The following is a 15,001-nucleotide window of genomic DNA, read 5'->3' on the forward strand; positions in this document are numbered from 1 at the left end:
CTAAGCATCAAGCTCCTCCGTCTCTATAGCTGCAATGCCCCTGATAGTCTTATCCTACTGGGCTGTAGACTCTGGCACCTCTGGGCGATGGCTCGGCTGGCTGGGTGTCCTCACTACACTGTGGCGGAGCATCTGAGTCAAGTTATATGTAGGGAACTCTGTAGTAGCACCACTATACTCTGCCAGCATCTCTAGAGGCCTCACTATGACTGCCCTGTGAATTAGAAAAGTAATCTAGTGAGCATAGGGCAACTATCGATGACCCTTGAACCCCTCAGCAAGAGTATCCTCCATCTCTAATAGAATGAGATCCTAAATATCAAACATAGTCTGCTGCATTAGAGAGTTCAGTAGCCATAACTGAATGCGAGTCAAGCCCTTGCGATATCCCATCCTCAGGAGCAGGGTCCTCCTCATGATAGCATCAAGTAGTCTAGCTATAGGAGTAAGGTCTCTGGGTGTCCTGCTCGACCCCTCGCCAAAAGGCTCTGTGAAGCACTGGCGGACCAGATCTGTAGGAGGCACAAGACCATCGCGAGGGCGTCTGAGAGGCTCTGTCTAACCATAGCACACCTCATGTAGCCGGATGGGCTACTCCTAAAGCCTGAGTATCTCTTTGATTCTAAAGCTCATCAGCCTGTAGTCTCGGCCTCTGAAAGCAAAGTGAATAAACCTATGCTGCGGGTCAATCTAAAGTGTAGCATAGAACTCACAGACCCATGATGGTACATATCTACCTATCCACCCAAGTAGATCTGTCAACCCTGGCAAGTAAGATAGGTGAGGGTGGATCTGCTCTCCTGCTGCTGCAACAATGGCCTCAATGGAGCAAACTCTATGATATCTAAAAGCTACCCCACTGTTAAGATATGCATTATAAAAATCCTCCTGCGGTGGTGTGTAGAAGCCCTCTGAAGCACGCTCATCCCACCTAGGCGGAAACCAGTCCTCAAACTGAACGAACCTGAGCTGTTGAACCTGCATGGCCATGGCGGCCCTCAAATCTAGATGAGTCACTAGAGGCGGACCCTATGGTCTAGGTGACGGACGAGAACCCCTCCACTACGTCTCTGGCCTCGGTGTCACCTGGGTACGGGTATGACTAGAGCGGTGAAGCTGTGGTGCCTGCTCAGTCTCCTCTGCTGGCTCTCCCACCTGAGCCTGCTCTGTCTGCTGCTATGGCTCCTCCTAAGGCAGAGTCTCCTCTAGAACAACACGTCATCCCTCAAGCATGATAGTCCCAGCTGGACTACCATGACGGCGCTCAATCTGCTCAATAGCTGCCCTCTGTGCAGGTGAAAGCTGATCTGTAATCTGGACTCCACTCCTAGCACCTCCTCTCTCTGCATGCTCTGCGGCGGCTGCAACTGCGGCTGCTCTCGCTGTATCAACATCTGTATACTTCCGCTTCATGGATGTAGTCTTCTTGGTCGCCTTGCCATTGAACTACATAAGTGTGTTCGTGATATTAATATGATAGTGATATTTATGTGATATGTGACATGTGTGCTCTCTATTTTGATCTTTATATATGTCATATCTCTTAGATTATGCTCATTTGCTTTGCTTCCGCGTTTTAACTCCAATGCAAATGAGCTTTATTTATTGTACTCGTGCTTATTTCATATCTATTGAGTACATCATGATGGCTTGGGTCATATAAGCTTGCTTAACTCTTTTGTTCTTATTATCAAAAGCTTATATGAACCAAGCATGTTGAAAACCTCATCTCTTTTACATACTCGAGGTTGTATTATCATCAATCACCAAAAAGGGGGAGATTGAAAGCATCTAGGCCCCTAGTTGGGTTTTGGTGATTAATGACAATACGAGATTACTGTGACTAACGTGTGTTTTGCAGATGCAATTAAGTTAGGTCATGGTAATGACAATTTATTGGGCAATCATGGTTGTCATGCCCCTACGATGGAAATCGTTTCGGTTTTCAAAGGATGGATGGCAAGGTTAAGGATGAACTAGTTCTAAGTGTCGTTTAGTGTTGAAGAGACACTTAGAGTAGTTTAGGACTTTGTTTTTCCTTTGGCTGTACTATTAAGGGGATATGGACGGGTAGCTTGACCTAGGTGAGTCTAGTGGGTTAGGTGTGATGCACACTTGTCAAATCTAGCACTGGTATCTCCTAAATAGCTCTTAGATCAATTGGAGCAAACTTCATTCACATATGATTGCGAGTTGGAAGTGAATGGAGGGTCAAATGTTGACCGGGCGCTGGTTCTGGCGTGACTGGACACTAGCGTAGAGTCCGGTCAGTTCATTTGATCAAGGAGAAGTCGTCTGGTGCGACTGGACGCTAAGAGGTGAGTGACTGGACGCTGGGCGCCAGCGTCCGGTCAACTCGAGTAAGGTTCCAGAGAGCAGTTTTCGTGATGAAACGCATCCGGTCAGTGCTGACCGGACGCTGGTTAGTGTCCGGTCACAACTTAAACAGCTTAGTGGCGGGTGAACTGACCGGAGCATCCGGCCACCTTGACCGGAGCGTCCGGTCACCCCGCAGTGGCACATAACGGTTCGTTTTGAACAAGGGTGTATAAATACTTTCTCTATTCATATGAGGGATCACTTTTGCTCATTCCAACAGCTGAGAAACATCATTGAGAGTGCCAAGAAGAGTAAGGTCCTAGTGAGGAGATTGAGATTTAAGAATCTAAGAGAGAGACATCATTAGTGAAAGCAAGAGCATCAAAGTGTGCATCCACCCTTCTCATTAGGCTTGTTGTGGTCAAGTGAGAGTTCGTGCTTGTTACTCTTGGTGATCGCCGTCACCTAGACGGCTTGGTGATGATTGGGAGCTTGGTGATTAGCCGGCGGAGCGTGTGGATGACCCAACTCAAGTTATGAGCGGTTGTGGGTGATTCACCGCGATGGAGTGTCGAAGAATCAACCCATAGAGAGCACTTGATCCTTGCACGGATCAAGGGGGAGCTACACCCTTGTGCGGGTGCTCCAACGAGGACTAGTGGGGAGTGGCGACTCTCCGATACCTTGGCAAAACATCGCCGCGTTCCTTCTTCTCTCTTTACTTTGAGCATTTACTTTTGAGCAATTCAATTCTTATCTTTACATACTTAGAATTGTTATGCTAGAGTAGGATTGGAACATAGGTTGCTAAACTTTTGTATGATAGATCAATAGGAACACACTCTAGGCACAAGGGGTGAAGTGGGCTAACCGTAGGATTTAATTATTGCAAAGAAATTTAGAATTAGCCCAATTCACCTCCCCTCTTGGGCATCTTGATCCTTACACCCGCTAACAAAACCCCCTAAGCGATTCGACACGAATCGCCCGGGGGCTCGGGGGCTACACCCGCGGGTGTGCTCGCGCGCACCCGCTGACAAAACAAAAACTTCCACTGCTGAAAAACACAAAACCCCCCAGACGATTCTACCCGAATCGCTCGGGGGCTCGGGGGCTACACCCGCCGTTAAGACAAAAATCCCCAGACGATTCTGCCCGAATCGCTCGGGGGGCTACACCCGCGGATGCGCTCGCGCACACCCACCGTCAAGACAAAAATCCCTCAGACGATTCTACCCGAATCGCCCGGGGGCTCGGGGGCTCGGGGGCTCCTGTCGGGTTCATAAACCCGGGGTCCCTCATGGACCGGCTTTCCAACAAAGGCTCGTCCCAACGGACAATGTTGCGAGCAACGCGCAACTCATGGGCTGGCCCAAATACCTAGACGACAGGCCAGAAGGACGATCCAATCTCCGACCAGAAGGCCTGGCCTAGGGGGAACGACGCCCGCTTCCGACTCCGTCCCGCCTCTCCGACCGGAGCGCTCACTTCGGTCTCTAGCCCGCCTCCGAACGGCCTCTCCGACCAGAAGGCCTAGCCAAAGCACTACTTTCGACTCCGACCCACGTCTCCAACTGGGGATGCACCAAACCCCTACTCACTGCTCTTCTCCAACTGGCGCATTCAGAGCCGACTAGGACTAACCGATCGGGGACGCCCGCTCGGTAAGGACCAGGGAACGGACAAAGAAAGTAAGGCAGAGCGCACAAGTCAAACCACAATACCAGAGACCATACCATGTGCACCTGCCAGGCAGTACCCGACGACCCTCCTGGCACGACAGAACTCAAGCAGTGTTGTAGGCACCGATATTTTCCCCTACAGTGTTGTGGGCACCATTAACTCTCATACCAGATAAAAACGGTAAGGCTCCCTCCATATACCTCTGGGCATCGACAGTGTTGTAGGCGTCGGCATTCACCGTACTAGGGAAACATGGTAAAACCCCTCGCATGCCTCCGGGTATCAACAGTGTGGTAGGCGCCGACGTCTGCCATACCCAAAGAAGACAACACAACCTCTCACGTGCATCTGACATTCAACAATATTGTGGGCGTCTACCATCATCCTGTACCCACCGGCGTGGGCAACAAGACTTAGTAGCATACATACTCTCTCCCTCTCACTTGTAAGGCCATCCCCTTCATCTATAAAAGGGGATACGCTCTCTCCCAACAGGCAGATTCAATCAGATCGATCAAGTTCACATAGCACATAGCGGAGTTCCCATCACTCTCGGCCTCTCTGACCAGAGTTCGACCGGACCTCTTGTACACACCATCTTTCTCCTTCTCGTTTGTAACCCCATTGCAAACTTCGAGCACCTGGGCTCAAGAATAAAGTCACCGATCGACTCAAACTGGACGTAGGGCACGTTGCCTGAACCAGTATAAACCCTGTGTCATTGAGTGGTAGGCCACCTTCGATCACAACGTACGGTAAAACTACAAATATTTACGTGTTGGTCACTTTCTGCACCGGCACAACTCAACTTATCAAGGTATGTAATATTTCAAAATCAAATAAAAAATAAATTAAATATACAGTGTACGGTGGAACAATAGAACAATAATATACAGTGTGCGGTGAAACCCAGGACGCTAATAATAAAGGAATAATATTTCTTGTTGTAATTGCTTATAAAAATAAAAATTTAACAAAAAATATTTGTTGCATGAGTTCGAGCCCAGGTCTACAGGCCGAGACCCGTGCGTCCAAACCAACTGGTCCACAATGTGATCATTGCATGTTCATCGAAATAATTTTTCTTGTTCTATTGCTTATAAAAATATAGCAAAAAAAGATTTAGTGCTGGGATTTGAACCCAAGCCTTTGAGCTAAGTCGCACGCGTTCTAACCAGCTGAACCGCAATGATATTGTTGCATGTTCCTCGGAACAATTATACTTGTTTCATTTCAAACGCCAAGATCTATAGGTTAACAGCTCGGCGCCAAGATCTATGGCGTCAATGCCTTGTCCACGTCGGCGCCAGGTTACCGCCACGTCCGACGCCTTGCCAAGACCTCAGCGCCATTGGCCATAGTGCCGAGACGTGTTTCCTCGGCTCCAAAAGCCATAGCACCGAGGTCAGGGTCCATAAACGAAAATCAAACCAACGGGGATCTATTTGTGAATATTTTTCAAAAAAAAGGACTGAAAAATAAAAAATTCAGGGACGGATAAGCGGATGAGCAGGGTGGGGATTTTGTTTTTGTTTTTGAGAGAGATGGGGCTGGTCGTGCGTAGATCTAGGAGCCAAGTCCGGACGGGAGTCATAGGAAGGACGTCCATGACGTGTCATTATCTTAACTATTCCACGTGTCTTCTACGTGCACGTAGCAGAATTTCTCATGTTAAGCCTTAAAACTAGTATAGCACGGTACGGAAAGAAGAAAATAATAAAGACATTGAGAAACAAAATGCAAATCCAGCATCCATCGCATCGCAGCATCCATTTACCTCCGGTACCCAGCATCTTCCCGTTTTGATCCCCTTGCCATCTCATCATCCAACGGTGCAGATTCAATCAACGCCCCCTCCCACTCCTATCCGCCATTAAATACCTCACATCATCCCCTTCCTCTCCCCATCCCACTTACAAAACCCATCCAAACAGAGCCGACAAGTGTCCAAAGCAACAGAGCAGATAAGATTTTGATGTTGTTCACTGCATACCAACATGTAAATATGATGATTCCGCATCTAAATCACATATACTACATGCATGCTATGTACTCTCGTCTCGATCGATCACATTAATATTCCGCACATATTGCCCATGTTTTCTGCTTGGCTTGGATCAAGCAAGGCCTGGTATGGTGACGGGGTGCAGCAGCATGAGCTCGTTCCCATGATGAGCACAGCCACAGTGAGACGGACAAGATCCAAATAGATAGCCATTTGGACCGCCCGACGCGGCACAGCATGGGCTCGACCAAGTCATGACCCACTGTCACCTGGCCAGGCGCAGCATGTCACTGGGCTATGCCGAGCCAAGCACCATACCTAACCAATAGCCTAGGCACGGCATGCCGTGCCGTTTTTCGGGTTGTATTGGCCTGAAAAGCATGCCCAATTAGCAGGTCGGAGCAGCCCGGAGCCCGCTGTTAGCTAACCCCTCATTCAATTTTCTCATTTCAATGTGGATACAATACAACACAAGTTTACAATAGAATAAGTGAATAACTGATCATACAACAGTAAGACAGAATAACATTGGAAAAAGTCTAGATGACCCCCTCACCTATAACAAGAAGTCTACTTTACCCCCAAACTATGAAACCGTCTGTTTTACCCCCTGAACTTTCCAAAACCGTCTATTTTACCCCTTGGGCGGTTTTCAGCGGCGGTTTGCTACAGTAACAGCGGGTTTGCTACAGTGACAGCGGGTTTGCTACAGTACCGCCTGTTTTGAATTTCCTTTTTTTATTTATTTTCGGTGCATTTTTTAAAAATCATAGTAAATCATAGAAAAATCGTAAAATAAAAAATCTAATTTTGTTGGACTCCACATGAGTAGATCTATATAGTGAATATATAATACGGTATGCTTTAGTACAAAATTTTTACTGTAGCCTTAGATTAATTGGAAAATCTAATTTTATCTGTAATTAATTGGAATAATTCATAGCTGCAGCTTCTATGGTCCAATTGTGGTGAAATTTTTATGGTACGCTAATTATTGTATGCTTGAACTATAGTAAAAATTTCGTACTCATTGGACTATGTATAACTTAGTTATAGATAAATTCTAATTAATTACAGACAAAATTGGATTTTTCAATTAATCTAAAGCTACAAAAAAAATTGTACTAAAGCATACCGTATTATATATTCACTGTGTAGATCTACTCATGTGGAGTCCAATAAAATTAGATTTTTCATTTTATGATTTTTCTATGATTTACTATGATTTTTTAAAAATGTACCGAAAATAAATAAAAAAAAGAAATTCAAACCAGCCGTACTGTAGCAAACCCGCTGTCACTGTAGCAAACCCGTTGTTACTGTAGCAAAACCGCCGCTGAAAACCGTCCAGGGGGTAAAATAGACGGTTTTGAAAAGTTCAGGGGGTAAAACAGACGGTTTCATAGTTTGGGGGTGAAATAGACTCCTTGTTATAGGTGAGGGGGTGATCTAGACTTTTTCCGAATAACATTATTCCATACAACACTCGAATTCGAAGATATATTTCAAAGTTCCAGTCTTCAAGATCAATAAAAATGAAGCCAAGATATGAAAACACCAATGGATTAACAAAATGAAGACAAGATATAAGAAAAGCCAATATTATTGAGCTGTTTGTGCAATATTACCTCATTAAAAACATTTCTAGATAAAATTCACACCTCATGAGAAGCCCTAAAAAGAAAAAAAGAGTACGGCTGACTCATTCAAAGTTTGATATTTCAATGTCTTAGACTCTTAGTCTTACAAACCATAGTACCAAACTCTCACTCTCACAAGATGACTCTTGTAAGAATCCATGTTCCCCAAGATGACTGTCTCTTCAGTGTGGTTTCGGTACATAGCCATCTACCATGAAGTTTCTTGAGGCTCTAGGTATTGCCAGCCGCATACCATCAAGTTCAGGCTCCGCGATCACTTGGCATGCAGATCTGAATACAGTTCCAGCAAGTCAGATTAGAGCGATGAAACTATGGCAACCCACCTCTAATAATACTTTGGGTGGGGTCCGCATGAATTTCTTAATGGTTGTGATTCATCTAATGCATTATTTTGTTGTATATGTATGAATTTACAAAAGCATTCTGAGCCATCTGTACACAACGACCAAATTACAGCCTGTTCGTTTCGGCTGAATTGTCTTATAAGCCATGACTGAAAGTACTGCTGGCTAGTTTGATGTGAGAGAAAAACACTGTTCAAGCCGTGGATTATAAGCTAGATACGAGCGAATAAGCCGAAACGAACAGGCTGTTAGTTATTTCTTATAGAACTAGTTGGAGTTGTCATAGTTTCGATTTTTCATGAACATACTTATTATGCCTATTGCCTAGGTGCCACTATAACAGCCATGTTCATGCAGACTACAAACTGGTTTTGGAAACTTTCAAGACTAGTATTAAAAAAACTGGATCTTGTCTAAGGCCCACCATTTCTGTTACAAAAAAGGTCAACACCCATAGTCATCAAATTTAGAACAGATTCTGACGATTACTCCCAGAAACTCAAATAATGAAATGTTTGTCTCCGTTACACAGAGATAGCAAAATTCAGGAGACAATATAATAAGAGTACTAAGTTACTCTGTTAGAAGGATTTTGACTTACGTTTCGGTGAGTCCACATGCAAGGTCAAGAATATCATTTTCTTCATATGTTGGATCTTCTAACTTGTTATAATAATAGTTTACATCCTGGATAAATTTAAGAATTCTAGTTAGCAGCGGAACTTAAATATCGATGACGACAACAACAATAAAGCCCCAAAACAATTAGGGCAGGTTAGACGGCTAGAGAAGAAACCCAACATGAGCCACTAGCTAAAAGGAAAAAAAAATGTATAAAATAAAAAAAGCATTACTAAAAGTATATTATTACAAATTTGAAAAAGTATATTGCGAGCATACTGCATACCATTACTTTTACATGACAAGTAGAACACGCAAGTGAACCCTCACATGCTCCTGCAGAAGCCAGAATAGCAGGGAAGGTTACCATTAACTACAGCTGAAAATCAGTTCATAGAACATTAAGAGGACTGATTAAGATACCTAATGTATTGATGAAGAATGATAAAACCATAGAGCTAGTCGATTGAACATGAGAACATAAAAAGGCCAGATTAAGATACCTAATGTATTTTGATAAAAAAATTGTAAAACCATGGAGTCAGGTGATTGAACATGACTAGTTTGTTTTTTATATAAAAAAGGATCCATATTCTTATCACCAAGCAGGAACTGACTACAGAACCATAGACGCAATAACCACACTGGAAGGGAATTGCACATTTCCATGAAAATATGCACCTTCAAGCTCTATGTCGTTTTCATGAGCAGCTTCTAACATGGACATTCCAACTGGAACACAGATCGTCTTTTCTGAGCCATCCACATAAACAAATGTTACAGAGATTCTGTGTGCAGTACAAAGAAAAATGAGCTCATCAATCATCAGAGGACTGCCTCTAGCCCCCTACCCAAAATAATTGTTGACAGGTAAACACAACATTCAGTAAAATTGGTCAGGCTATTGTTTACTAACATCTATTCCTCTAGACGTGTAAGGAGCAGCTCCTTGAATGGAGAGACAAAGAATAACAAAAGAATTCCATGTTAGATGCATCTCGATTAAGCTATTACTTGGTTCCAAGATACAAAGACAACTAGGGAGTTCAAATTTCGTGATATATAAGAGGATGAAACAAGAGACAAATGCAGTTACTTATATTTTGCCTGACTGCTTTCATCCTGCTCACCACTTGTTGCAGTTGACAAAAGTACATTTCGCTAAAAAAAATATAAACAAAAAAACTTGAGAGAGAAATCATCACTCCTGCAGTACAAATGCTTTGTTTGCAGTCTCTAAAAAAAAGCTAACTTACTGAGGAAAAAGAATGTCAATTTTCTTTTGCAACAACCATTACGGAATGGGGAATGTATAGATAGATTTATCGAATAAAAAACAAATTATGAAAATAATATATATAGTCCAAATCAATGTCGATTGATTAAGCGAATCAATAACTAGTGATATCTTTAATATTAGCAGGAAAGAAGGGTAGCACATGTTCATCTAAATAAATTCTTCACTACCAATCTTTAATTCTTACCAACGATAATACAGTAGGAGTTACCACTGGGGTCGAATGCCGGTTAACATAACCATACAAAATGCATCGACGGCTTCGCAAGTTTCCTGCCCGACAAAGTAGCAACAATCAACAATAGGTAAGGAGGCACCAAGCATTCAGTGTACAACATTAGCAATACATAAACTCAGGAGAATCTCAAAGCCAAAATGCAAGAAACATTAGTATCAACTGCAAGATTAACATTCCGCAGAATCATAGGGCTGGTCGAAGTTAATTAGCAAAATTTCATCACAACTAATGAGCAAAAAGCCAATAACGAGTAGGCCACCTATAATAGAGGGAAATGAACTAAGGCTCCGTTTGGATTGGAATTGAAATATATTCTAACAATCACAATTTAGACACAATTCAATTAAGTTAATATGGCCAAATGTAGAATATGCTTGTATACTGTTGTTAGTTAAACGGGTGGGGGTGAGATACTTTTCTACTGCAGTTTTGTAGGGTAGAGAGCCAAAGAGCATAGAAACATAGCACGAGAATCTATGGAATCAATTTCTCTCTTATCTCATGATTTTTTTGAGAACATACGCCGGGGCGCAAGCTTTTCATAAGAGGACAACCCCTGAATTTAATTTAAAACAACCTTATTTTCAAACTTTGGAACGTCAAATTCTAAGCCAAAAAACCTAGGCCTTGTTTGTTTGAACTTATCAGTCGAACCGTTTCAGCAAAATAACATTGCTTTTTTCTCACAACAAAATCAATATCAACATCAGCATCAGCCGTGGCCCTAAGAGGAAAGTAGAGATTTTTTTTGAGCAACAAGAGGAAAAGTAGAGATGCCAATGTAACGCTCTAACCCAGGAAGACGGCTAAGATCCACTCTACACGTTGAATGGATCACACCTGCTAATTAACTCTCTTGTGCTTTCGTCATCGCTTCACGCAAAATGTTCGAACCGGAGTTTATTCTCTCCTAGGCTCAGGCTTTTAAGTTGGTTCAGCACCTCCTCTGGTTCCGATGGGGGACTAAAGTCCCGTAGTTACATTGTTCTGCTGCTATAGTAACCGACACCCAGAGCTACGATACTCAGCCATTCGGCCCAGCCCATCAGACCGACCCAACTTGACCCATTTAGCGGGCCTCACAGCCAACCAGCTCTCGTGTGGGCACTAGACTCGCGCAGGAGCCGTGCCCCGAGCCGGGAGATCCACGGGAACATCGCGGCAGCTGACCCTGCTCCCTCTGATTCCTAGAACAGCTCACAAGATAACGAATCAGCGCAACCACCGCCGCGTGCTGGACGAGCAATCAGCAGGGCTCAGCTAGCCGCCCGGCGTCACAAAACGAGGTGAACTCAAGGTGAAGCTGGGAGACTGAACCGTCCGGAAGCAGCGGGAACCAGCTGCCTGACCTCTCCACGATGGCGGGAAGGACGGGGAAGGCGACGAGTTGGGGTGCGGGCGTCGGGGATCATATTCATATTGATGGTTGGGTTCACAATATTAGAGCAGCATATAAAATACCTATGATCAACTGAAATATTTCATTTGCCATATTAGTATAGCTTGGTATTAAATAGAATTATGCCAAAATTTCATCTTACCATATCAAGCGGCTCGACATCTGGCATCTGATTTGAGGTTGATTGGATATATACAGGTGATCTCTGTGGCATCTGTGATGTATTTTTGGGTTTTCCATACCGATGGAATCACGATAATGCATGCTCTCCTCACGGCGTCCTGATGGACGGACCCGAATTCCCCGCTCCCGTCCTCGCCGCTCGTGCCCCTTCCGCTCAGTTTACCAGCTCCCCTAATGCTCTCCTCATGGCTTCTCCATCTAAAAAAACAAGATGTCGATTCTCCCCATTTCAGTGCTGCTGCTTGTGCTCTCCCTGGCCTCGCTCCTCTCCCTCCTCCAACTTGGCTCGCCGCCGCCTCCCGCTCTCGCCATCCCTCCTCCTTCCCACCACCGACGGAGGAAGCATCATCAGTAGCATGCGCCCGAGGTCGTCGCACGCTCGCCGCCTCCCCTTCTCCAGCACACCGCGGGGACCGCATCCACCTGTGAAAGGTCCTAATATGGCTAGAGGGGGGTGAATAGCCTATTTAAAAATCTACAAATCAACTAGAGCAATTTGATTAGTATGACAAATAGCGAAATGCAAACTTGCTCTAGCTCTATGATCCTCTCTGCTCCAAGCCGTCTAGGTGGCGGCAACCACTAAGAGTAACAAGTGAATCCCGTAGTGAAACACGAATGCCAAGTGCCCCTAGATGCAATCACTCAAGCAATGCACTTGGATTCTCTCCCAATCTCACAATGATGATGAAACAATGATGGAGATGAGTGGGAGGGCTTTGGTTAAGCTCACAAGGTTGCTATGTCAATGCAAATGGCCAAGAGAGTGAGCTTGAGCCGGCCATGGAGCTTAAATAGAAGCCCCTAAGAAATAGAGCGTCCTATCGCCCGATGCTTGCCCCGTGTCATTGGCTTCAAACGTCGATCGCCCGTGATGACCGGATGTGTCAGTTAGAAAGTGACCGGACGCAGGACCCTAGCGTCCGGTTGTTTCTAGTAAGGTTCCAAACACGAAGTTTCACGACCGGACGCGTTCGGTCATGCTCGACCGGACTCACCCGGCGTCCAGTCACTCCACATTTCCTCTGTGCGCCTCACGTCAGCGTACGTCAGCACTGACCGGACGCACCCTGCCAGCGTCCGGTCACTCTTCACGCCAACGTCCGGTCACAAGACCGAGACACGTGCTCACTGCTACTACTGACCGGACTCTGAACCCAGCGTCCGGTCACTACACCACCAGCGTCCGGTCACTTTGTGAACCCCTATCTTTCCTATCTAGGGCGTCGGTGAAGTTTCTAACCCTTGCTCAAATGTGCCAATCACCAAGAGTATCACCTTGTGCACATGTGTTGGCATATTTTCACAAACATTTTCAAGGGTGTTAGCACTCCACTAGATCCTAAATGCATATACAATGAGTTAGAGCATCTAGTGGCACTTTGATAACTGCATTTTAATATGAGTTTCACCCCTCTTAATAGTACGGCTATCTAACCTAAATGTGATCACACTCGCTAAGTGTCTTGATCACCAAAACAAAATGGCTCCTACTATTTATACCTTTGCCTTGAGCCTTTTGTTTTTCTCTTTCTTCTTTTCAAGTTCAAGCATTTGATCATCACCATGCCATCACCATCATCATGATCTTCGCCATTGCTTCATCACTTGGAGTAGTGCTACCTATCTCATAATCACTTTGATAAACTAGGTTAGCACTTAGGGTTTCATCAATTAACCAAAACTAAACTAGAGCTTTCAATCTCCCCCTTTTTGATAATTGATGACAACCCTCACACAAAGATATGAATTGAGATTTAATTGAATCCATGTTGCTTGCCCAAGCATATTTACCATGTGTAAAAGAATGTGGACAAGTTTCATGAACTCCAAATGGTAGCGATTGCTCCCCCTACATATGTGCTAAGAATTTGGATTGTAGCTTGCACATATGCTTAGATAGGAAATATAGGAGACAATTTCTACCATATGATGCTAAGGTATAAGAGATGGACCTTTGAAGCGTGATACCAATCGGAGTGCACCAATATACCATCCTTAGCACCATTAGTAACTATACATACACAAAAACTAGAATACCCCATGAGATCAACATTACAAGCAAGGGTCTAGTTTCCATAAAATAAACATAAGTCTAGTTACTTTAGCCTATGCATGCTAGTTTTTCATTTCACCATTCAAGCATATAACTAGCATGCACCACACAATCATGGATATTGAAATTTAGAACTTGTGCCATGCAAGCAAATATATGAAATGCGCATTTAAATGCAACATACAAGTTTATGAGCTTGCTCCTCCTACTTGTGTGCATTTTTTATTTTTTCCCTTACAATGTCATTTCATTTGCAATGTCATTTCATTTATTTGCTTCTCCTATCTTACTATCTTTGTGAATTTCTCTCCTCCTTTATCAATAATTAGCATAAAAAGGTGAGCTCAAATTATAGATAGGTTGAGGTGAAACCATGTGAAATGAGGATCATTTTCCCAATTTGGTTCAATCTAGATTACTTGCAAAAGATATTTAACTCGGTTTGATCCAAGGACAAGCTTTTTCACACCTCCAAATAAGGGTTATCTTATACCATGTTGAGATAAACACTTGTAGCTTATTTTCTAGATCAAACACTAGGTTTACAAGCCCACAAACATGTCATATGCTACCACTAGATCATTTCAAACATACAAGCAATAGTGGTACCATACAAGCATCAAATTCATTTGATTTTAATGAATGAGCCTAGGACAAGATAAGAATGACTAGATGCACTAAACAAGTCCTTAGCAATGGATGGATGACATGTCAATCAACTTTACCTTGCTTTGCTCGAAGGAGAGGCATGTCATATAAGTGGGGGGTGCATCAACACATATTGGAGAAGTCAAGTATGTTCAATTCATTCCTTAGCTTGCAAAACCTCTTTTCATCAAGTGGCTTGGTGAAGATATCGGCAAGTTGATCTTTGGTGCCCACACTCTCAATGCAAATGTCCCCTTTTTGTTGATGATCTCTTATGAAATGATGGCGGACATCAATATGCTTTGTTCTTGAATGTTGAACCGGGTTGTTGGTGAGCTTTACGACACTCTCATTGTCACATAGCAATGGCACTTGCTTGAATTTAATTCCAAAGTCACTCAAAGTAGCCTTCATCCAAAGTAATTGGGCACAACAACTACCGCCCGAAATGTACTCCGCTTCGGCGGTTGAAAGTGCTACACTATTTTGCTTCTTTGATGACCAAGACACAAGTGATCTTCCCAATAGTTGACATGTGCCCGATGTG

The 15,001-nt window shown here is 43.9% G+C and overlaps 1 protein-coding gene across 1 annotated transcript; it reads right to left on the bottom strand.

Annotated features, from left to right (window-relative positions):
• Positions 1–7,768: 7,768 nt before the first annotated feature.
• Positions 7,769–11,572, bottom strand: LOC136503909 (uncharacterized; the record flags this gene model as incomplete). The annotated part of the gene is made up of 8 exons (XM_066498832.1): positions 7,769–7,938; positions 8,614–8,699; positions 8,920–8,969; positions 9,315–9,421; positions 9,730–9,794; positions 10,142–10,203; positions 11,259–11,355; positions 11,486–11,572. Coding segments are annotated over 8 exons (663 nt in total), but the record flags the coding sequence as incomplete, so codon positions are not given.
• Between the last annotated feature and the right edge of the window lie 3,429 nt (positions 11,573–15,001).

This window comes from Miscanthus floridulus, chromosome 14 (genome assembly GCF_019320115.1).
Source record: "Miscanthus floridulus cultivar M001 chromosome 14, ASM1932011v1, whole genome shotgun sequence".
Taxonomy (NCBI): Eukaryota; Viridiplantae; Streptophyta; class Magnoliopsida; order Poales; family Poaceae; genus Miscanthus; species Miscanthus floridulus.